Here is a 24,752-nt window from a genome sequence, read left to right on the forward strand (position 1 = left end):
TCACATATGCACACAGTAGCATGCACGTGCCCCTCCCCACACACACCTTGCATGAACAATAAATTAATATTTTAATGAAGATATCAAAAGCATTAATGCTCTATTCTTAATTACAGCCTGTGTTTCCTATGACTGCATAAAGAGAAGAGTAATTTAAAATTATCTGCCCCAGGATGATGTCATGATTCACATATCAGCATTGTCTCAAGAATCTTCACTTCTACTGTTCAATATTGACTTTTGTTCAATAGGATGAAAAAAGTGGAGATAACTTGAGGGAGCTCACCAGACAAGGCACAAGAGTCTTAAGTAAGTCATCAAGAGACTAAGAAATGATTCCCCTCTCTCTAGAGCAGTGTTTCTCAACCTGTGGGTCATGATACCTTTGGCAAATCTCTATTTCCAAAAATATTTCCATTATGATTCATAACAGTAGCAAAATTACAGTTATGAGGAAGCAATGGAAATGATTTTATGGTTTAGTCTGGGGTCACCTCAACATGAGGAACTGTTTTAAAGGGTTTCAGCATGAGGAGGGTTGAGAACCATTGCTCTATAGCCTCGTATAGAACAAGACCTATTTCTAACTATTGCTACAAACAATGGTTTAACCTTGCACACAGCAGCACCACCCAAAACAAGAGAAGATTTTCTCAACACAGGAAAAAAATTCATCATGAGGTTGAACTTCACAACAGAGGCTTAGATCACCAAATTCAATTTCAATACATTCTTGACTTTCACTCTTACGCTCTGGATAGACAGACAACCTGGCTATACAAGCCTACTGCCCTGGCCTCATCTAAAAGATGGCTGCCTCTTAAACTGGACATCTCTCTGATCCTTGCTCACCAGCCCTACCTGCCCATCATTTTCTTATAGTCAATATGTCTGATTAAAACATCATCTGTAGAGGGTTAGCATGCAATACCAAGGAGGAAGCCAGCTCTTGGGCATGCAATACCAACGAGGGAATCATCACACACAGAGCCCACCTTTCCACATGGGCCCATGCTACCTGATGGTCTTGAAGAACAACCAAGACACAAGAACCACAACTACATTGTGACCATAGGTAAAAGTCAGGATTACTCCAGAGAAAATGGAACCTACTGTCACAACCAACAAGCATAAATAGATGCTCTGTCTACACTTGAGAGTTCTAAAGAAAGCCGACAGAACCAGGGCAGCAAGCAAAATCCTGCAGCAGAACAGAAGGTAGACACCATAAATCGGCAGTTCCTCAACCTGTGGGCCACAACCCTCTGAGGGCTGAACTACCCTTTCACAGGGGCCACATATCAGATATCCTGCGTATCCGATGTTTACATTATGATTCATAGCAGTAGCAAAATTACAGTTATGAATTAGCAATATTTATGCAATATGAGGAACTGTATTAAAGGGTCACAGAGGTAGGAAGGTTAAGAACCACTGTCATAAATGAACAGAAGAGAGGTTGAGAGAATAGTGAGCAACTCATAAATGGAAGAGGGGACCAGCCAATGGTCCAGACATTATACTAAGAACTTTAAACACCTCTTTGAATTTAACCTCCAAAGCGAGTCTACAAAACACATATAATTACCCTCACTTTAGAAGTGAGCTAAATGAGGTTATCTGTCCACGACCATACAGCCTGCTAACATCACCCAAACGGCAAAAACAGCTGAGTCACAATGACAGCACACACCATGACATAAGGCTCTGAAAAAAGTGTGTGCAGTGTGTGCATTCTAGGGGAGTGTGAAAGAAAGTTCTAGAAAGAAAATTTATGCTACATTTACGTTTCTATTCTTAATTCTTTTGTGTATGTTGTAAATGAATACAGTTCAGCACTATGGGCACATGTGCAGAGCATAACTGTGTGCCTACTATGCTCCTGGCTGTGGTGTGCCATTATCTGAGAATTACTGCCTTTGCCATCACAGCACTGCGATGACCTACAAGACTGGCCTGTTGATTGTTGATGTTTCCTCATGGATGGGATAAGAAGGTTCCCCAGGGCCTCACCTGAGGTAACAGCCACTCCCGACTGTATCGTGATGTTAGGAGGTGCTAGAGCAGTGGCTCTCAACCTTCCTAATGCTTCAACCATTTTAATGAAGTTCTTCATGTTGTGGTAACTCCCCCAAACCATAAAACTGTTTTGGTTGCTATTTCATAACTGTAATTTTGCTATTGTTGTGAATCATAATGTAAATATTGGATACGCAGATATTAACCTTAGGCAACCCATGTAAAGGGGTCATTCATCCCCCAAGGGGTCGTGACCCACAGATTAAGAAACACTGTATCTGTGGGTGGATGGTTCACCTCAGAGCAGTGAGTCTATGCAGATGCAGCCATGAATAAGAACTTTGCAGTGGTGCAGCACTTTTTTTGGGGGGGGGGTGGTTACCCACACTCCTCACCCAAGCTCCTATAAGTAAACCTACTGAACTCATTGGTTGACTATGGTGGGCTTGGGTGGGATTGTCTCTTTGATGCCCACTCTGGGGTGGATAGGTATTTGTTCGTGTCCCCCCACCCATGAAAAGATAACACTCACTTTTTTGTGATAGAACATCAATTAAAAAAAGTCAAAAAAGGACTGTACCCCAAGTTCAAAGTAGCAGATAACCATGTCTTCAGGGATGAGTTTAATAGTTGCTGTGGTATCCAGAGGACCAGCCCCAAACTCCTCAAACAAGGCCCAGGTAGTGTGACCAAACTGGCTTCTAGCTTCCATCCCTTCTCTGTGTTTTCACAACAAACTTCCATCAACTCGAGTCAACCAAGCTTGAAATGCCTAAAACATCACCTCATACCTGAAGTTTCAAACATCCAAAACCCAGACATAAAATTATCAGAACCACATGGAAAATCCCTCACAATTACAGAGCTGCTTGTCTAGCATAGGTAGTAGTAATAATTCATGCTCATGGGTAAATGGGTCCTTTTGTGGGGAAGGCAAGCAAGGTTTTACTAAGGAATAAAATAACAGCTCACTGCAGTATGAAGGAGTCCCCAGTGGATTACCCCAGACTTCTTTAACAGTCAAGAGCTGTGGAGATGGTTCAGTGGGTGCTGCCAAATGTGAGGCCCTGAGTTCAAGTCCCACATGGTGGAAGAAGAAAGCCAACTCTCTTCAATTGTCCCCTGTCCCCCCCCCCATGTATGCCATGGCGTATGTGTACACATGCACAAAATGAATAAATATAATCTAAAACTTTTTTAGCCTTTTAAAATTTCATAGTAGGCATCTCAAATCTTACAGGCTAAGTGTGGTGGCACACACTTTAATCCCATCATTGGGAAGGCAGAAGCAGACAGACCTCTGTGTGTTCAAGTATGGCTTGATTTACGTAGTAAGCTCCAAGCCAGCCAAAATAACATAAGAGACCCTGTCTCAAAAAATAAATAAAGATTGAAAACTCATTATAATTTTATCAGGCCTCTTGGTTAATAAAGCCCTCACAGAGCTTGAGCCCCTCTGTCCTCTCAGCTGAGTCCTCTTGGTTTGATAACGCTTAGCCAGTTCTCCTAGCTTCATGTAAGTCTTTGGATTCAGGAACTTAACCCAACTGTTGCTCTCTCGCTGCCTATCTGATAAAACTCATCAGAAGCACCTGGTGTTGTGATAACATTTTTTTTTTTTTTTTTAGTCAGAGTCCTTACAAAAACAACCCCTGCGGAATGTGGAGGATGTGAAAACCAGAGCGGGTGGCTGGCTGCTAAGACAGTCTACAAGTTCAAACGCAGCTCTGAGAGGAATTGGAATAATTGCTTTGGTTCACTGTAGTGCCAGGGATAGCAATATCTACTAAAATATGGTTTAAAAGAAAAGCACCCAAATTAAAAACTCCAGTGAGTTCCCCTCTGCAGCCTTCTTGTCCTGAGGGCTGCCCCCATCATCCCGTCATCTGTAGAAGGCCTCCACTGCTCCCTCTACTCTTTCCTTAAATCCCATCTCCCACTTCTACCCTTCTTTCTGCCTTCAGACTCTGTACATGCAAGCTCACTCTAAGTACTCAATACAAATAGGCATTCATGAGGATGGGACAGGCAGATATCTGTGAATTCAGGGCCAGCCTGGTCTACATAGTGAAAGAGGCAGAGAAGGAAAGAAGGAGGGTGGGAGGGAAAGAAGGAGAGAAAGAGGAAATTAGGCTCAAGTCTTCACAGATTGGACCCTGGAAGCTGGCACTCCAGCAGGACAGAGCAGCTGGCCCAGCACATCTGCTAAAGTCATGTTACCGGCAGCAACCTGCACAGTCATGCCTCCGTGATCCCTGGCTCCCTTCTAGAACTGGGCACCTGAACTAGCAAAGGCTTTTCTATGTTTTCTTCAGTGCACATACAATTAGCTTTTCCAGTCCTGTCAGAGGCCTGAGGCAACCTACAGAAATGGCTCACTGTTCTCTTGACCCAAAAGATCCAATAAAACCATGCAAATCAGTAGCGTCAAATGTCCTCATTAAGAATGCTGTGAGACTGCCCAGGCCGCCAGAGGTAAACACAGAACCATCCACCATGTCTGAAAGATGCTTCTGTAAGGAAGCTCCATGTGCTATGTGAAGGTGCAGTCACTGTCCTCACGCCGAACAGTGGGAGGGCGGCCCCAGAAGAGTGCATAGAGTACTGCTTAGGTAGATGACTAGGGGATGAGGACTTAGGGGTTGACTGGTCAAGGCTCCCGAGATGTGCCCCCAAGCCTACAGAGCTCAGAATCAAAAAAAAAAAAACCCGGGAAACACGGATATGATCCTGGTGGGAAAGGAACAAATCCAGAAGAGGAGGCTGTGCAGAAGAGATGTCCCAGAAGAAAGGAAGAAGCCGACCTCATAGTTTCATAGAATAATGCATTTGTTCTCATTTCTATTCGCTGCCAAGAGAAATTCAGCAAAACTTAAATAGTCTCTCAAGCAGCAGTTTATGTTGCCTCTGTGAAGAGTACAAACTGGCAGGGGTCTCCTCCAGGACTGAGGTCCCGAAGACAAGTGTGGATTCTCCCGGCATCTCCAGCTAACCCAGTGTCTATTGAAGTGATCACAAGTAAAGTGTTCAATGAATGCTGGAGGCTGGGGGGAGGAATCCACTTGTGGCCAGGTGGAGGTAACTGGGCCATATCCATTACATAACTAACGTGGCAAAATGTCCCATCTGAGAAATGCCAAAGTCATCCCTTCACATTTGTCTGACAAGGATCTAATTTATGCACTGGAATCCAAATTCAAACGAGTCCTGAGCTTCTCTTTTTCCATGTAAATTAGACAGGGTGGCAAGGCGGGGCATTTCCTCACAGAAAGGCTCCCTTTCAAAGGAAGGCAAAGAGCCATTTGTAACTGTTGCCCTCCCATGGCAGCTGCTATTTAAATTCTGTGGCAGGATTCTATTGTAAAATTGTATCTTACCTAAGAAAGTTGAAACAGGTTTCACAAACAACAGGCAAATCTAGACAAATGAAACGTGGACTGTCGCCCTCAAGCTTACAAACAGGTAGCAGCATTCCTTCAAAGACTGAAGAGCAACGAGGGGTGACAGAGGAATTGTGGAAGATGTGCAGATGGTGGCTATGGGCAGGGCATGGTGTGGAACCTCCATTGCGAACCACCATCAGTAAGTCCCAGCCAGGGAAGCAAACAGCAGAGAGAGCAAGAGAATCTAACATTTCAGGCTCAGTCAGGGCTCATTGGTGCTGTGCTGTGCTAAGTTGGTGGGCCATATTGGAGCTATGGACTCCAGCCTTCCTCTTGCCTTGATTCCTCAACCCTCTTTGACTCCTTCTCTTCCTAAGCACACACACACACAGAGAGAGAGAGAGAGAGAGAGAGAGAGAGAGAGAGAGAGAGAGAGAGGGAGAGAGAGAGAGAGGAAAAAGAGACTTCAATGGTGTGTGCCCTTAGGTAAAAGAAGAGGGTACCCACTAGGGGATTGTAACTGCCTTCAGTTCTCTGACTGAAACTTCATTACTCAAACTGCAAACTAAACTTTTATCAGTGAGCAGGAGAACGAAAACTAAACCCTATACCACAGTCCAGAGGAACGTTGTGTGGCCTTCAGCCTTGATCATTTCCTCTGAGAATCATTTATGCTCCCCCAAAAGTGCCCACATCCCCCCTTCCTCTCCTCTATGAAGAGAGTATTAAAGTTACAACCACCAGGCAAAGAGGTGTCATGTAGCTTCTGAAGACACTGTATGAACAAAAAAATAAGATCCAAGAAAGCCAATAATGCCTTAGAATTATTACAAATAGAGGTGGATCTTTCTTACTCTCCTCTCAAAAGACCCAGAGAAGCCACAGAGGTGCCCAGACCAGGTTCTGGGCCTATGACTCCTGTCACCTAGGCATGGCCTGCTATTTGGCTGCTGTTCACTGAGCCGGCAAGTCCCAAATACATGGCATATGCAGGAAACTCTCTCGATTGCTAATGCTTTCTCGACAAATGTGACTACTTTCCAAGTACCAACAGCTTGATCAGTAGAGCCAGCATTTCTAAGCTACTTGGATCCCAGGCTGTTTGATAGACTTACTGAGAAGGGCAAAGAAGAGACACGTAGGATATTAGGAAAAGCCCTGCAGCCCTGCAGCCCATTTTCCACATTAGGGCAAAGCAGGAAGCCACCTAGCTCACTGGCTCAGGACCCACGAGCCAGTAGGTGAGTAGAGGTTTGCGCTTAATGTCTATAATGCTGGACAAATACATAGAGACAAAAACAGACCGAGAATTAGGAGGTGGGGGTTTGGTGATGGTTCAGCTAGTAAAACTCTTGCAAGCCTAAGAGCCTGAGCTCAGATTCTCAGCACCCACATTTAAAAAAAAAAAAAAAAAAAGAATAGAAAGCCAGGCACGTCAGCACACACTTCTAATCGCAGGGCTAGGAAACAAGAGACAGGAGGGTTCCTGGGACTCACTGGCCAGCTCAGTCCAGCTGAAAATCAAGCTCCAAGTCCAGGTAAAGGTGTTTGCCACCCTAAGACCCAAACCTGATCACCTGAGTTAGATCCCGGGAAGCCACAGAGATGAAGGAGAGAAACAATGCCGCAAGGCTGTCCTCTGACCTCCACGCGCATGCCACCATGTGTCCACATGCATGTGCACACACATACACACAAAGAAATAGTAAGTAAAATTAAATTTGAATTATTTTAACTATAAGGCGGGGAGACACCCAGACAGCTGCACACACACAAACATACTAAGGAAGACACACACACACACACAGAGTGCACAATCACATACATGAAGATAAAACCCACAATAGACATTAAAGGCCTTCTTGTTACTGTTTTACGTGGAAAACATCAACTCTAGTTTATTGCTGTTTTACCTTGCTTTTTCTCCACAGACAGTCATGAGGAAGGTTTAGTTTGTTATTTAATATGATTTTTGAAGGACTGGATTGGCTCTGACTATAGACACATTTCAGAACCCAACCATACAACCAATTCTCTTTACTGCTCTTCCACAAATTTCCCACATCTGAGCATGTAATTATGCAGATACAATCAGAGTTCAAGTTGCTTATCCAGGAGGCTTCCTGAGAGCAGAAAGCTGCCCACACTTTATGAAGGGCACCTACAACAACCAGGACAGCTTCCCACAGCCTTGCCACTAAACAACGCCTCCTTCCCAGACAAAACGCTGCCCCTAAGAAGCCATTTTCAGCCCATCTGTGATTCCTGGACAGGACATTCTCCAGGTCGGCTTATCTTCTTCCAGTGTTCCACTGTTGTTGGGCCTCTGCAAACAGAAGTTTAACCACCTCCCACACCCCACAGCCAGCTCAGACTGGATCTCAGTGGCTGAGGGCAGCTTTAGACGTTCCTGTGCACCTTATTCTCTGGAGAACGGCTTCCGAACCAATTCCAAGCATTTGTAAAACAAACATCACCGCCTTGCCAGCCCTGTTTGCTTTCTTCTGAAATTGCTGTATTTACCATGAAAACCACAGACTATAAACAAAAGCGCCTGATCAGAGGAGACCTTGAAACCACTGGGTCACTGCATCAACACCTGGGGAGGAAGGCAGTTGACTTCTAGAATACACTAGAATACACAATTTGTAAATCAATCTTTCACATAAAATTTATCTTACTAACTGGAAAATCGTTAAGGATTATGCAGCTTCAAAGAGGTGCATGGGACCTTCACACACAAGGCCATACTTTGAATCTTTTTAAGACTCAGGGTGGGGAGTCCCAAGGTTAAGGACTACCTTAAGATATAGGAGCTCCAGCCTAGCCCGGTATATCCACTTAAAATCGTACTTTGTAGGGGGTGAAAGAATCCAAGAGACTCGACAAACAAACACAGGCCACTGCCATTGTCCTGGATTGCTTCTCAGAATTTGAAGACAAGACCCTACTACTGAAGAGACCATACACTTATGACACAGAACTTGGGAGACTCAAGAACAGATCTGGAAGCCTCCTCCTCCTTGAGGAAAAGCTCTCACGGTATCAGAAGGTGCTGTGTAAGCCAGCAGGGGAGAAAATGATCAATAATCCTACCTAGATGACGAGCCTACAAAGCGAGCCAATGACCACCCTGGGGTCATCACCCCAAGGATGTAACAGTTGCACTTTTATCTAGGGGTAACCAACAACTGTCTAGCTTGACTTCAGTCCCATTCAATAAGAGGGAACTCATGTCTGGTACTCTAAACCTAGCCAACTGCCAATGGCTGGAGAGTCCACGGACCCTAGAGAAAACCTACTGCTGGCATTTTCTTAAGGCAATTTCTCGCTGTATTCTGAATTCTTATCCTTACGCTCACAGTTAAGTTTTGCTCTCATCCTTCACCAAGGAAGCTTCTTTCCGCAACAGGCAGAGACCATCACAGAGACGCACGTGTGTTCAAACCATAACAAATCATTGAAAAACCTAATGCCAACTAACTGATACATCCACAATACGAACAACATGTCCATGATGCAACTAATGCATTCGAGACTGGAGAAAACAGCAGCAAGAGAGCAGAAAGATTACAAAAACCAGAGGGCCAGGACACCTGCTGCCCCATAGTGTCTTGTAGACACAGCAGGGAAGTGGTACCCCAGAACACTCCGCAGTGTAGTAAGCTGAACAAGACCAGCATAATAACAACTCCAGCTAACCTGTCAAATGGATGAAGGAACTATCACGAGGCCCCACTCCTAGAAAAAGAACTACAAGCAAATAATGGCTAGAGAGAGACAGACAGACAGACAGAGACAGAGACAGAGAGAGTAATTTTCTCCAGGACAAGTTCCCAATAGTTTCTACAACCCCAAGTGATGTTCAGTAGGTAAACATATGGGGGAGGGGAACAGCAAGATTAAGGAAAAGGAGATCATAGGTTTGTGAGTGGGGACACAAACGAAGTTGAAGCAGGAAGAGAGAGGGTTAAAACAGTGTAAACACAGTATGAACAATGTATGAAATGCTCAGAAACTAATTGTCTTAGTCAGGGTTTCTATTCCTGCACAAACATCATGACCAGGAAGCAGTTTGGGGAGGAAAGGGTTTATTCAGCTTACACTTCCATACTGCTATTCATCACTAAGGAAGTCAGGACTAGAACTCAAGCAGGTCAGGAAGCAGGAGCTGATGCAGAGGCCATGGAGGGATGTTCTTTACTGGCTTGCTTGCTTGAGCAGGTTTTCAGTTCCCCTGGGAGTCATAGGTGCTTTGGGTCCACTGTCCTGGTGTACAGAGCTCTATTTCTTCTTCTTCTTCTTCTTCTTCTTCTTCTTCTTCTTCTTCTTCTTCTTCTTCTTCTTCTTCTTCTTCTTCTTCTTCTTCTTCTTCTTCTTCTTCAGTGGCTCATCATCAGAGCTGCTCTCAGAAATGCTGCTGCTGCTGCTGCTGCTGCTGCTGGAGGAGCTGGAGTCTGAGTCCGAGGAGGAGAAGGCTTTCATCTGAGTCACTGTCTTCTGAAGAGGATGAGGCAGATGTCTCACTCTCTGATGAAGACTCACTGGCCGAACTGTCACTGTACTGGAACTCGTGACACTCTTAGACCTCTTCATCTGTTAACTTCTCTCCAAGGTTTGTCATCACATGGCGAAGCTCTGCTGCACTAATATAGCCATTGCCGTCCTTATCAAACACACGGAATGCTTCTCTAATCTCTTCTTCACTGTCTGTGTCTTTCATTTTTCTTGCCATCATTGTCAGAAGTTCAGGGAAATCAATTGTGCCACTACCATCCGCATCTACTTCATTGATCATGCCCTGCAGTTCTGCTTCTGTGGGGTTCTGCCCCAGGGACCTCATCACTGTCCCCAGCTCCTTCCCATGGTGGCCATGCCTCTCTGTTCTCCACTCTACTCAGGTTCTCCTCTCCTCCACACTCTCCCGACATGAAGGATGTCTTCCTTCTTCCAATGTCCTTATATTGTCTCCAGCAGAAAGTGTAGCCCAGATTAAAGGTGTGTTCCACCACACCTTTAATCCCAGATGACCTTGAACTCGGAGATTTAGTCTTCTGGAATCCATAGCCACTATGCCTCAAGATCTCCATACCAAGATCCAGATCAGAAACTTCTATCTCCAAGCCTCCAGATAAGGGTCACTGGTGAGCCTTCCAATTCTGGATTGTAGTTCATTCCAAATATAGTCAAGTTGACAACCAGGAATAGCCACTACACTAATTAAAATTTAAAATAATAATAAATAGGTATGTGGCATTCTTCCTCCCACTGCACATACTGTTATGTATGCTATAAAGAATGTAAGAACTGGGCCAACACGGCGTTTCATAATATGCCTACCGTGGGGCTGGAGGGATAGCTCAGCACTTGCTGTTATTGCATAAAATCCAGGCTCAGTCCCAGCGCCTGATTAGCTCACAGCCACCTGTGGCTCCAGCTCCAGAGGCTCCAGCATCTTCTTTTGACCTTGCCAGAACTGGAGTTACAGGTGGTTGCAAGCCACCTGGGGGTACTGTGAACCTAATCCAGGTTCTCTGGAAAAGCAGCCAGCATCTTTAACCACTGAGCTGTTTCTCCAGCTCCAAAACAAATCTTGTTATACATGCCTCTAGTATGGTAAGTCCAGAGGGGCTCTGGAGAGTGTTTAACTAAACTTGTCCCAGCTTTGTCACCTAGCAGCTATTAAGAGGAAGATAAATAAACCTTTGGCCTATATAAGTCATTGATGAGATATGGCCTGTTCCTCTGAATTGCAACATTATCTCCACATTGAAACATTGGCTCCAGGAGCCTCCGGTAAAAACAGTAGATAAACTAAACTGCAGGTACCCGAGAGACTAAGAACCTGGACGAGGCTTTAGGGCCCTCCCGGCATTAGAAAAGGAATTGAATAGTTGCTGAGGAAAGAGGCTCTGAGCAGCCAGACCCCAGAGAGAAGGATGCTGCCAAAGCTCACCCACTGGGGTTAGCTTTCTGGAGATGTAGTTGCTTTCGAGTTATACCTACTCCTTGTAAGTAATCTTTCACCCATACTCCTTTGATGGTTTAAATATGCTGGGCCCAAGGAGAGGCACTATTAGAGGGTGTGGCCTTGTTAGAGTAGGTGTGGCCTTGTTGGAGTAGGTGTGGCCTTGTTGGAGTAGGTGTGTCACTGTGGGCATGTGCTTTAAGATCAACATCCTAACTGCCTGGAAGTCAGTATTCTGCTAGTAGCCTTCAGATGAAGATGTAGAACTCTCCGCTCCTCCTGCACCATGCCTGCCTGGATGCTGCCATATTCCTGCCTTGATGATAATGGACTGAATCTCTGAACTTGTAAGCCAGCCTCAATTGAATGTTGTCCTTATATGATTTGCGTTGGTCATGGTGTCTATTCACAGCAGTAAAACCCTAAGGAAACACTCCTGTTAGTAACCCCAATAAAAATGCATTGATTCCTCAAATAGGGCATTAGTGCATATGTTACTTTGGTCTATTGTGAGTTTCATCTCTGGGGTGAGTAGACATATATACAGTGTCTCCCCAGGAAAAGTCTGTCACACAACAATTGGACCAGTTTTGGGTTTGTTTTGAAGGTGTGGCTTTTGGATTTCCATTACAAAGGCTAATAAAATTTTATTAAAATATGACTCATTAGGTTAGATAATATTAATAATTTAATGATATAAAGCAGTTAGAAAATCAACTGGCATACAGTAAGGAGTAGGTAAATATTAGTTGTGGATAGATCTTTTATCATAATCAGTTGTTGGTTCACTTACAATCACCTGCTCCAGACCAAATATACGGCAGTGACAGAGCTTGGTGCTTTCATCTCTGGTGCACTCAAGAGAGGCTCACTGAACCCACGGCAGTTCAGGGTGGCATCAGGATGTTGCTGTGTGCACCAATCATTGCCACTTAGGAACAGTAGTGAGAGAAGCACATACTCCGGAAAGCTGTCCTCTGAGCGAGGTAAGAATGATAGTTCCTAAATTACCTTCATAGAAAGGCTAATCATAGGCCTGAAACCCAAGCGCCCCTCGACCTCAGACCCAATCCTTCCTAGACAACCTAACTAAGAAGCGCCGGCTGCCCTTAAAGCCGGAAGTTAAATTTCCATCCACCCACAGTACCTCGCCATAGCTTTTTATTTAGCCCTTATCTCTTCCTACCTTGAGGTATAAGTATTTGAATACAGCTCTTATCTCCCTCATTAGATTACAAACTCCTCGAGAATTATGTTTATATCCAACTTGTCTAGAGTGTAGCAATGCTATCACATGATACACTATGAGACTACACATTCCAGATCTCTGCTGACTCTCTTCAAGACACTCCAGGATGGAAGATCCTCAGCCCACCACCTTACTTACATGGAAACTATTCTAAGCACTTGACATTGAGAATTTCCATATTTAACACATTTTTTTAAAAAATAAAAAAAGACTTGCTTTGGAGTTGGAGAGATGGCTCAGCACCATCTCAGAGCACTGGCTCCTCTAGCAGAGGACCCAGAATCTGTTCCAGCACCCACCCTGAGCGGCTCACAACGACCAGTAACTTCAGCACCAAGAAAGCATCGCCCTCTTCTGGCCTCTGCAGGTACCGCACACACATAGTACACAGAAACATACATGCAGTACAACACTCCCATACACAAAATAAAATTTAAAAACAGAAAAAAAGATGTATTTTTAGTTATTCAGATATTGTATAGGCCAGGGAGGCCAGAGAGTGTATCAGATTCTCTGGAGCTGGAGTTACAAGTGATTGTGAGCCACCCATTTGAGTGCTGGGAACCTAACTCAGGTCTTCCATAAGGGTGTGTAACTGCTGAACCAGCTCCCAAAACTCTCTACTGTTTCTAACTTGTAGTGTTAGCTATTAAAATGCTCAGATAATGATATTTATTTGGTACCTAGTAAGAGTTTAGACCAATAACCTCACACACAGTTTGACAGGAGAAATTGTGGCATATGAACTTACACCACAATTTATTTATTGGTGTGTGTGTGTGTGTGTGTGTGTGTGTGCAGACCTGTGCATGAACTGTGTCTATGGGTGATGATGTGCCTGCCATAGCATACATGTGGAGGTCAGAAGACAACCTTCAGATATTCATTCTTGCCTTCAGCTGGAGCAGGGTTTTTCTTGTCTCTGCAACAGTGTGCTCCTAGCTAACTGTCCTTTGAGCCTCCAGGATTTTTTACTCACAGAGCAATCTTGTTAGCCTCTCACTTCTTACTCATAAAGGGGGTAACTAAATGTCACAATTCAATCTGTCCTTTCTTTCCTTATCACTCAGAAACCACAAGAGTCTCCTTCTAATGAAGACTAGGTGCTTTAGATTTATTTGTTTTATTTTATTAATGTGTATGGATGATTTGCCTGCTTGTGTGTTTGTGCACCACCTATGTGCCTGGTGCCTATGACGTCAGAAGAGGACACTGGCTCCCCTAGAACTGGAGTTACAGATGGTTGTGAGGAACCATGTAGGCCCTGGGAGCATCCCGTGCCCTTAAGCACTGAGCCATCTTGAAGTGAGACTCGGTTGTGTCATGTGATGTTTTCCTGTCTTGTGAGAGAATGCTTTGCTGAGGCAGATGCATGAGAGGATGTGTGATGCTTAGAAAGAGTATAAATATAACCCAATAGACAGTAAATGACCCTCTTGCATTGGTTCATCTTACAACACTTTGCTGGTCTTCCCTGGTCTTTGCTTGTTGTCACTTCATAGAGAGAAAAGAACTTCTTGTGCTATTCCAGCTACTTCTTGCCACTTCCTTGGATGCCTGCTGGCTCAGCCAAGCCTCATGGTTTCTTCTAGATCGAGCCGCTGATACTGATTCGTGTTTGCCGATTGGACTGGAGTGCTGCTTCTGTGTTTGATGTTTTAGACTGGACTGCTGGTATCCTGACAACGAAGATCAGAACCGCCCCAAAGAACAACTTCTAAACAGGTCCACATCCCTTTTGTCCTATTAACCATCTTTCTCCCCTAACTTCGATCGGTGGGCTAGAAGGGAGGTAGTAGTGTTTAAGAACGCTTATTAAAGTTGGCTTTGAAAAATCTAAGCCTACACCATCTCTCCGGCACTTTAAAATGCACAGATTTCTGAAATCCTATGTACTCCACAGGGGAATGAAACAGGCATTGGAATCCACCACCACCACCACCCCCCCCCTTCTCTAAAGTCTCACTGAAGAAAGTAAACTCGTATTAGCTCATTTCAGCCATCAATTAGGAGTTTAGTTGTAGTGGATAAGCTACAGACAAAGGTTGTCACGATGACCTTCACAAACACTGCTACCTGCAGTCCAAGTAACTTCCCAGTGAAGCGTGTTTAAAGGTCCTAATTCAGATTTATAAAGCTGTTGGCTTGGAATCCATTGCAAATTTCCAAAGTTCTCTGAGCAACAAATTACTACATCGGAGTTCGGGTTCACTGAAAACTTGAAGGAAGAAATTCCCCTGAGCTGTAAATATGGTCTCCATGACCAAGATGACCTCTCTCCAGAATAAACTCAACTGTAGTGTGTTCAGCCCTTGGTGAATATCAAGTGTCAAACTCACCCACAAGGACCTTGGCAGAAAACAAACCAGGCCTCACGGCATCGGCTAGAGGACGCCTGAGGAATCTGTAGTTAGCGGCAATATAAAAGAGTTAAAACATACCAAGAACGCAGAAGAAAGGAGCTGAGGAATAGCGACTGAAACAAATACTTAAGGTGAGGGAAGGCTCAGGTTCTCCCACAGCTGTGAAAGCCATGAGGTAGAATTTCCAGGCAAGCAAAATTCCAAGATAGGGAGGGTCCTTAAGCCCCGGTCTCAGCTCTGCCCCAAAAGGTCAGTGACCTGTGACGGCTGCATGACCTCATTGCCCTCAGATTTCTGAACTCCAATTCTGAACAGCAACAATCTCTGGTGACAAAGTAAGAAAGGCTAGGGAGCCTGAAGCATGATGCGGCATAAAAGTATCCAACGCCCAATAAGTCACGCTGCTTGGTTTCAAACTTGAAATAGTTTGTCACTGTGTACAAAAGAAAGAAAAAAAAAAAAACCACTACACTAATGCTAAGCATGGTGGGCGCTGAAAATCCCTCACTCGGGGCATGGAGGTAGAAGGATTTAAGCTCAGTCTCTGCTACATGGCAAATCTGAGGGCAGCCTGGGAAACCTGAGGTCCTGTCTCAGAATAAAAATAAAGGAGTATATAAACCCAAATCTGAAGAAGTTCCACAGAGCAAGTGTTGGGCTGGTGGAGGCAGCAAGTGTAACACACGAGTTTTACAGAGACTAGTGTGTTCAGCCACCGGGGCCTGAGACAGAGACTAGTGTGTTCAGCCACCGGGGCCTGAGACAGAGACTAGTGTGTTTAACCACCAGGGCTAAGACAGAGACTAGTGTGTTCAACCACCAGGGCTGAGACAGAGACTAGTGTGTTCAACCACCAGGGCCTGAGACGGAGACTAGTGTGTTCAACCACCAGGGCCTGAGACAGAGACTAGTGTGTTCAACCACCAGGGCTGAGACAGAGACTAGTGTGTTCAGCCACCGGGGCCTGAGACAGAGACTAGTGTGTTCAACCACCGGGGCCTGAGACAGAGACTAGTGTGTTTAACCACCAGGGCTAAGACAGAGACTAGTGTGTTCAACCACCAGGGCTAAGACAGAGACTAGTGTATTCAACCACCGGGGCCTGAGACGGAGACTAGTGTGTTCAACCACCGGGGCCTGAGACAGAGACTAGTGTGTTCAACCACCAGGGCCTGAGACAGAGACTAGTGTATTCAACCACCGGGGCCTGAGGAGGTGGATCTATGAATAAAGTCCCTACCACCCAAGCACAAGAAGCAGAGTTTGAACCTTCAGCTCCCATGTAAAAAGCTGGGGAGGCAGTGTGCATCTGTAACTGGGGACAGTTGGCCTTGGGGACAGATTAACTGCACTAACTGAAATGAGAGTCTCCAGGTTCAGCAAGAGATCCTGCCTCAAAAAATATGAAAGAGAGAGATACAGGGACACACCTAATATTAACTTCTGGCCTATACACACACACACACGCACACGCACACACACACACACATGCACATGCACACACTAACAAGTGTGCTTAGATGTGCAACCTCCATGGCTGGAGGCACAAGTAAGGCTCTACCTTCAAAATGCCATCTGTGGTCACCAGAAAAAGGCTCAGGTTACATTTCCTCACAGGTTACACCTAAGCCCCTGATTTTTCACCATCTGCTTTTCACATTGCACAGACCAGAAACTCTTCCTTTAAATTCCAATTCCTGCAACATTGTGACTTATGACCTCCAAACATCCATTGCTTGGCAGGAGTAGCCCTGTGATAGACTTGGTGGGTTATGAAATAGGCAAGAGTCAACAACTTCAGGATCTCAAGCATTGAAACATTCTCCTGGTCCAAAAAGCCTGACCTTGGGCCCGAGGCCATCTCTTTCCTCCTGGGGACAAGCTCCTTGGTTGCACCTTCATGCCTGTGTTTCCTCACCCCTAGGGTCACAGAAGGACAAAAAATAAAAAAATAAAAAAAAACTCTTGCTTTCATATAAGTCAGCTTCTCCTCCCGGCTGTGTACAAACACAGATGTTTGTACAATTCCATTCTTACAGGACAATTTTCCAGAAAAAGGGAGAAATATAAAGGGAAGTAGGAAATAAGCCAGTACACTGAAACCAATATAAAATAGATGAAAGCAACTCTCTTCATTGAAGACAGGGAATGTGAAATTATCCATCGGAAACAAGACTACCAGTAAATCATGTTGACATTGTGACCTGTGAGACGTGGAGATGCGAACATAACCTCTGTGGTGTGTGTCTCTAGACCTTAACCCCCGCTTAAGTAAATTGTACCAAAAACACTAAAATGAGCCAATCCATAAGAAAGTCAATAAAATCTCTGGCTGTCCTCTTCCAAAGACTCCAGGACAAAAGCAATAAAGACTGAAGAAGCATTGTAACCTTCAAAAAAAAAAAACCAAGAGATGAGGATATCTGGGGGAAAATGGAAGAGTGGAAAAACCCTCATGGTCAGATGAGTCTGAAATTTAGTACTGAGCAGCACACACAGCGCAAACTCTTACTGTGGACAAATGGCCTGTGAGGCACAAACTAACCTGCTTCACAGTCACAGTCAGCCTCCCTGCCTTTGGAAGCACCTGAGTCTCACATCTGGGCATGTCTGCAGGATGCTTTCAGACAGGCTGACTGAGCGGGGAGGCCAGCCTGGAAGGGGCTCACCCCAGAATAATATCACGAGAAAAGGTGCCAGTCAATGGAGTTCCCACAATGCCCTTTCCTTTGCTCACTGATCTGCCCAGATGTGAGTGGGCACCTTCATAGCCTACATCACTGTCCCAGGCTGTCCCTGCCATCAGGTCTTTCCTGAGTCAACAGGCTGAAGCCTCTAACCATGAGCCAGAGTGAGCCCTTCCTCCCTTGGTTCATCTCTTCTTGGGGGGGGGGGTTGTTACAATGACAAGAAATGTAGCAGCTACACAAGGATTTAAGTTCATGGAACAGAGTAGAGTTCCCTGAGCCAGCTTTACAATTCCCCTGTATAGACACCTTTATCACAGAGTCTCAAGATTTTAAAAACAAAGAAAGTCGGTGTGGGAGTGGGGTGGGGGTGAGGGCATCTCTACAATGTGCCAGAGACCTGGTATGGGGAAAGCTCCCAGGAGTCTATGAGTGTGTCCTTAGCTGAGAAGCATAACAATGAGGATATAGAACCTCAAATAGTATCCCCTGTAGCTAGGTAGGGTCCCCAGTGGAGGGATACGGACATCAACTCACCCACAAAACTTTCAACCCAAAACTTGTCCTGACTACAAGAAATGCAGGTACAAAGATGGAGCAGAGACTTAAGGGAATGGCCAACCAATGACCTGCCCAACTTGAGGCCCATCCCATGGGCAAGAATCAATCCCTGACACTACTAATGATATTCTGTTATGCTTGCAGACAGGAACCTAGCATAACTGTGCTTTGAGAGGCTCCACCCAGCAGCTGACTGAAACAGATGCAGAGACCCAAGTCAAACATTAGATAAAACTCATGGAGTCTTGTGGATGACTTGGGGAAAAGACTAAGGACTCCAAAGGGGATAGTAACTCCACAGGAAGACCAACAGAGTCAACTAGTCTGGACCCTAGAAGACTCTCAGAGACTCAACCAACCAAAGAACATACATAGGTTGGACCTAGGCCCCTCACACATATGTAGCAGATATGCAACTCAGTCTTCATGTGGGTCCCTCAAGAACTGAAGTGGGAGCTATCCCTAAAGCTGTTGCCTGTCTGTGGACCTTGTTTCCCTAACTGGGCTACCTTGTCTGGCCTCAGTGGGAAAGGATGAGTCTAGTCCTGCAGAGACTTGATGTGCCAGGATTGGGAGGAAACACAAGGTGGGGGTTCCACCTTCTCAGAGAAGGAGAGGGAGAGGGACTGTGTGAGGCAGGAGCTGGGACAGAGGTGGGGGTGGCAGTGGCTGGGATATAAAGTGAATAAATTAATTAATTAATAGAAAAACAAAAACAGAGGAAGCCAAGCATGGTGTCACACACCTGTAATCCCAGCACTTGAGAGGTGAGGACAGAGACAGGAATATGGAAGTTCCAGGCTCTCCTCAGCTATGTGGCAAATTAGAGGTCACCCCAGCTCAAAACAATAAAATAAAAGTCAAGTAAGTAGAATAAATGAAACAACAAATCTGACTGGTAAAGAACTTTAACTCACTCAAGACAGAGCCAGTCTGTCTCCCTTCTCATCGTCCTCCGTGTGTGGTTTCTACAGAAAGAACTGGACACTAGGCTTTGAGGAACTCTGGGAGCTTGTTAGTTACAGTGTGGTTTTCTCTGCTGATAAAACAGCCGAGATGACCTCGTCCTCCTGGCCAAGCTGTTACTTTCCTCATCAATTGGCTGTCCCTGTTTTCAGAAGACCATCACAGCAGGGCTGACGGACTATCGACACTCCTTGAGAGAAAGAATGGGTGTGAGGGCCACTGAACCCTTGCCTGAGCAGCCAGACAGTAGTGTCCATTTCACAACTGCACATGGCCTCAGGGACTCAAGGAAGGGATTGAGGATACAAGCTGAAGAAGCCTAAAGGCAGGGGACCTCATCTGCCAGGCACAGAGGAAACATCATTCATGGTCCATGCAGACCTCCTAAGTAGCTGCTTCGAGGTCACCCACACTCCTACAGTAAACCTTACCCATGCTCTGCGCATAAGTCTGATAAACCCATTGGCTCCCAGGGAGAGCAAGGGTTTGCCCTTGGAACTTTAGAAGGAAGGGGATGACATTGCCTAGACACACACCCAAAGGAAAAATTTCTCATGACACGTTCATGGGAAACTTCTAGATTGTGCATGGTTGGAGAAATCATTACTTCATTACTTCAACCAATCTAGAACTTTGGTTCTTAAAAAAAAATGTAATTGCTCAAGAAATCAGAGGACTTGAGCTAGGATCACATTTCACTGCTGGACAATGAAAAACATTCAAATTCACTTGAGAAGAGCATGTGCCCAGCTCAAGGAGCTATGATGATGGTGGCCTATTGTTCCTTCACAACATCTAAGGAAGAAACAATCCGGTTCTGGAAACTTGGCAGAGGAGTCTGGACATGCTAGGCGGGTGATTCCCACAGTCAGCTCTCTAGGGCGTGCAATGGTTTTTACAGCTGCAGAGGCGGGCAGGAGAAACAGACACAGGCAGAGTACAGAAGTGCCAACAGAGCTGCAACAAGATGCCCGTGGCTGAAGCTTTTGGGAGAGTTTGCTCCTGGCTGTTGGGAAAACCAGGACAGAAGCCAGTCAATCTCAGAGACTTCTGTGCTGGGCTCTGCCAGAGAAGAGTTGGACTTTCAGACAAGGGGAGTTTGGGTCTCCAACTGGAAAGGACACCCTTCTCTGGCGATAGTGGAGAGACAGAGGCTTAGTTTTAAAGTGGAAGTAGGAACTGAGAGCCAACTAGCAGGGATGTGAGCTAAGAATCAGATTACAGGAAAACCAGGCTCCAGCTCTGACAATGATTCACACCTTGAACCCCTGCCCACTGGATAACAAGGAAACAGGCATCTGGGTCCATCTGCCTCTGGGCACAGGGTTGTTAGTTCTAGCACAGGTCTGTTACCCTCCAAAGCCTTCCTGCTCTCCAGAATAATCTGCCCTTTCACACAACCTGCTTTTGGAAAGAGCAAATCCCACTGCGAACCAAGGAATCAGGCTGCTGAAACTCACAGCACAGAGCTGGGATACCCTGTGAATCAAGTTTGATCACATGATCCCAGAGAGAGCTTGGATATCTCAAACCACAGTATCCGATGGCTGTCCAGAGGAGGAGTCGCCTTCTGTGGGTAAAATTCAATGACTGAGAAATAGAAAGAAAAGGAAAGAGATTTCTGCTCCAGAAGAAGGTGGAGTAAGGTCAGAGCCAAACACGCTTAACAGAGTCACGTTGTACCCTTTCATTATAATGTAACTGCCTTTGCATAAAGACGAAAAGTGTGTCTGCAAAGCTTTCCCTGAGAACACTGCAAGGCTTACAAATGCTCATCAGTGGACATTGTTCTTGCTATCCAGCTCAGCTCTCATGAGACAGTTACAGAGGCCCTTGGAGGCCCCTGACAGGTGACCCACTTTAGATGACAAAGCCCCCAGACAATACAGTAAGGTCTTGAAATGCATGCTTTTCCCCAACATAAATACTGTGCTGTCCCAGTTTGGTTTTGAGACTAATTCTCTTTTGAACTTTCTAAACTGGACTCCAGCAGCACAGGAGATCGTATAAAAATGAAGAACTAGGACTACAAAAAGTTAAAAGTTTTCACACAGTGAAGAAAACCATCAGCAGAATGAACAGAGTGGAGGAGAACCTTTGCCAGACAGACCTTACACAAGGAAGTTAAAACTTAGAATATACGCCAGGCTGTGGTAGCACATGCATTTAATCCCAGCAGAAGCAAAGGCAGGGGGATTTCTGTGAGTTCAAGGCCAGCCTGGTCAACAGAACAAGTTCCAGGACAGCCAAGGCTGTACAGAGAAACCTTAACTTGACAAAACTAAAAATAAAGAATATATATAAAGAACTGTGTACTGGCTAGTTTCATGTAAACTTGACACAAGACAGGGTCGTTGGAGAAGAGGGAATCTCAAATGAGCAAATGCCTCCATAAAAACTCACTGAGGGCAAGCCCGGAGAGCATTATCTTAATTAGGATGGAGGAGGGCCCAGCACATTGTGGGTGGGGCCAACCCTTGGCTAGTGGTCCTGAGTTCTATAAGAAAGCAGACTGAATGAGCCATGGGGAGTAAGCCAGTGAGCAACACCCCTCCACGGCCTCTGCATCAGCCCATCTCCAGGCCCTGCCCTGACTTCCTTCAGTGATGAACAGTGATGTGGAAGTGTAAGCTGAATAAGCCCTTTCCTCTCCAAACTTGCTTTTGATCACAGTGTTTCATTACAGCAATAGTAACCTTGACTAAGACAAGCTTCAACAATCAATGAATGAAACAAAACTGTCAATCAATAAATAGGCTGATGAAATAAATAGTTCCCCCAAGAAGAAACACAAACCATCAATATACATTTTTATGTTCAACATCCTTAGCCAGTCAGGGACATGCAAATTAAAACTACTTAAAGGATCTATCTCATCTGAATCAGAATGGGTTTGATCAAACAAAGAACAAAAGTCAAATGACCAGCTAGAGAGAGATGGTGACATAGCAAGAACTTTTGTTGTTCTTGCAAAGAAAGAACACCATCACCTCCCACTTCTTTTGGTCTCCATGGGCACAACATGCATGTGGCACATATTCATATGCTCAGGAGCATACATGTACATGCATACACACAATAAAATAAGCGTTATAAAAGAGAAAATGTAAAGAAAGAGGAATCCTTAACCAGCTCAGGTCTCCAATAATGGTTAAAGGGATAACAAGATGTGATATATACACACGATGGAATTTTACTCAGTTATAAACATAATGAAAGTGTAAAACTTGCAGGGAAACAGATGGATTTAGATATTATTATATGGAGCACCCTCATGGAGGTAGGGGAGGGGAAATGGGTTAGGGGATTTCTGAAGGGGAGACCTAAAAAGGGGAAAACATTTGAAATATAAATAAAATAACTAATAAAAAAACCTTTAAAAATTTTAAAAATAAAAAAATAAAAAATAAAAATAAAATAAAATAAAGCAAGCAAGCATGGGAGCAAGGCAATACAGAGTATTTGCCCATTGCTTGTATCAGTTTCTGCCTGCACGTTCCATCCCTGACTTCCTTATGTGATACATTGTAGCCTGAACGCTGTAAGATGAAGTAAATTGTTTCATCCCCAAGTTGCTTTGGTCCTGGTGTTCACCATAGCAACAGAACCCCAAGACTGATATTAAGTGAGGTGACAGCTCAGAAAGATCAAAATCACTTGCTCTCTTTCATATGCAGATCCTAGCTTTTAATGTCTGTATGATGTTGTAATTACTACTTTTTGTCTTCTAGGATGTTCTCCAGGTCCCATTAATCCTTCTGCAGAAGCTGAGTAATAATCAACCTGCTACTACAACTGGTTTCTCAGCCAAGGAGACCATGAAGCTCTAAGACAACCAGTTAGTTACCACATGCCATCTGTGTAGGGCTCTAAACGCCACATTCACACAACATGGGACTTTCATAAAGAGAATTAACAAGCTAACAGTAAAACACTATGACATGTATAATATAACTGCCACAGAAATCTATAAATAAATAGTATGTAGTTATATCTACTGGCTTGAAAAGTTCATCTTTCATAGGTAATTACCAGGATTCCTTGGCAGTCTATAGATGCCACGATGCAAAACAAAAATCAGATAATTCATTATAGATCCCTCCAAATTTAACAGCAAAACCTATGGGGAAACTGGAAGTTCCTTACCTCTGAACTTCTTGGGTGGGTTGGCAAGGTCTCCCGCCTCTGGGTGCACCACACAACGGTCATCCACCAACCTGGAGGGAAAGAATGTTTATACTGTTAACATCACCACATTCATAAGCCACACACCGCACAAGGACATCAGGTAAATATTTACAGTCTGAATACTCAGAAACTTCTTGAGAGTCCGAGATTCATAAAAAGATTAGGTTCTGGAAAGAATAGGAAGCATTAAGTGGTAGGAAACTTGTTAGATTGGCCATGACCTTGACAACTACCAAGCAGAGCTGAGCTATCTAAAACCCTGTTGAGGGAAATGCCCTGACCTCTAGGGTGTTGGGAGAACAAGCACTGACCAATCAGCAATGCATATACATGTTTAAAATAACATGCCTTGGGTCAAGCCAGCCAATATGCCTCCAAATATGGAGAGGGGAAGGGCTCACAAGGCCCCACTGTTAACTGAAAAGCATTTAGCAGGTGATAGCTGAGGAGAAACAGTTATTTTTCTTTGGAGGTGCAGCCCTAGCAAGTTGCCCATCCTGAAATAGAGAGCCATACACTCTTGCACAAGTAGAGGGCAACCCTAATTGACTTACTGGGTAACAGGAGGGCAAGGAGAAGGAATGGCATTGGGCAGAAGAAACAGAGACAGGAGTGTGAGGGGGGGAGCTAAGATTAAATACAATCTAAATACTTTGCATTCATGTATGAAACCACCAAAGAATAAGTAATAATTTAAAAGAACATGTATATATACACATACCTCTACATATGTACATATAAAAACATAGAGGCTGGAGATATAGCCCAGTGGCTTAAATAGCTTACTGCTCTTGTAGAAGACCTGGATTTGATTGCCAACACCTACATAGTAGCTCACAACTATTTGTGAATCCAGCTCTGGTTATGGGGTCCTACCTACATTCTCCAGCTCCTTCATACACATGCTGCACATACACTCCACATACACACAAATGCATAAAATGAATAATTTTTAATGGAACACAGCAAAATATTAACAGTAATGAGGAGCCTGGTATAGTGGTGTATGAACTTGAGAGGCAGAGGCAGGTGGATCTCAGGGTTTGAGAATGGTCAAGTCTACTTGGAGAGTTCCAAGACAGACAGGGCTGCATAGGCATTTTTTAAAAAAGACTCTTGTCTCTCAAGAAAGAGGAGGAGGAAGAAGAGGAGAGAAGGAAAGAAAAAAAAAGGAAGGAAGGAAGGAAGGAAGGAAGGAAGGAGAAAGGAAAAAGAAAAGAAAAGAAAAGAAAAAAAGTGGTCAGATTAGCCTCAGCATTTACAATTTTCTCACTTCTGTTGTTAGATGTTGATAGGTTATTTCTACCCTGGTAAAATGAGCCAATTCAAGCCAAATTAGATTATATTAAAGGCATGTTTATTGGGAAG

At 44.5% G+C, this 24,752-nt stretch overlaps 1 protein-coding gene across 3 annotated transcripts in view; it reads right to left on the minus strand.

Annotated features, from left to right (window-relative positions):
* The window catches only part of Itpr2 (inositol 1,4,5-triphosphate receptor 2), a 393,960-nt gene that overhangs the window by 345,046 nt on the left and 24,162 nt on the right, over positions 1–24,752 (minus strand). For all 3 annotated transcript variants that reach the window (NM_010586.2, NM_019923.4, XM_006507026.4), the window contains exon 2: positions 23,343–23,413. In NM_010586.2, the coding sequence (NP_034716.1) occupies positions 23,343–23,413 (71 nt within the window). The remainder of the gene's footprint in view (positions 1–23,342; positions 23,414–24,752) is intronic.

This window comes from Mus musculus, chromosome 6, assembly GCF_000001635.26.
Source record: "Mus musculus strain C57BL/6J chromosome 6, GRCm38.p6 C57BL/6J".
NCBI lineage: Eukaryota > Metazoa > Chordata > Mammalia > Rodentia > Muridae > Mus > Mus musculus.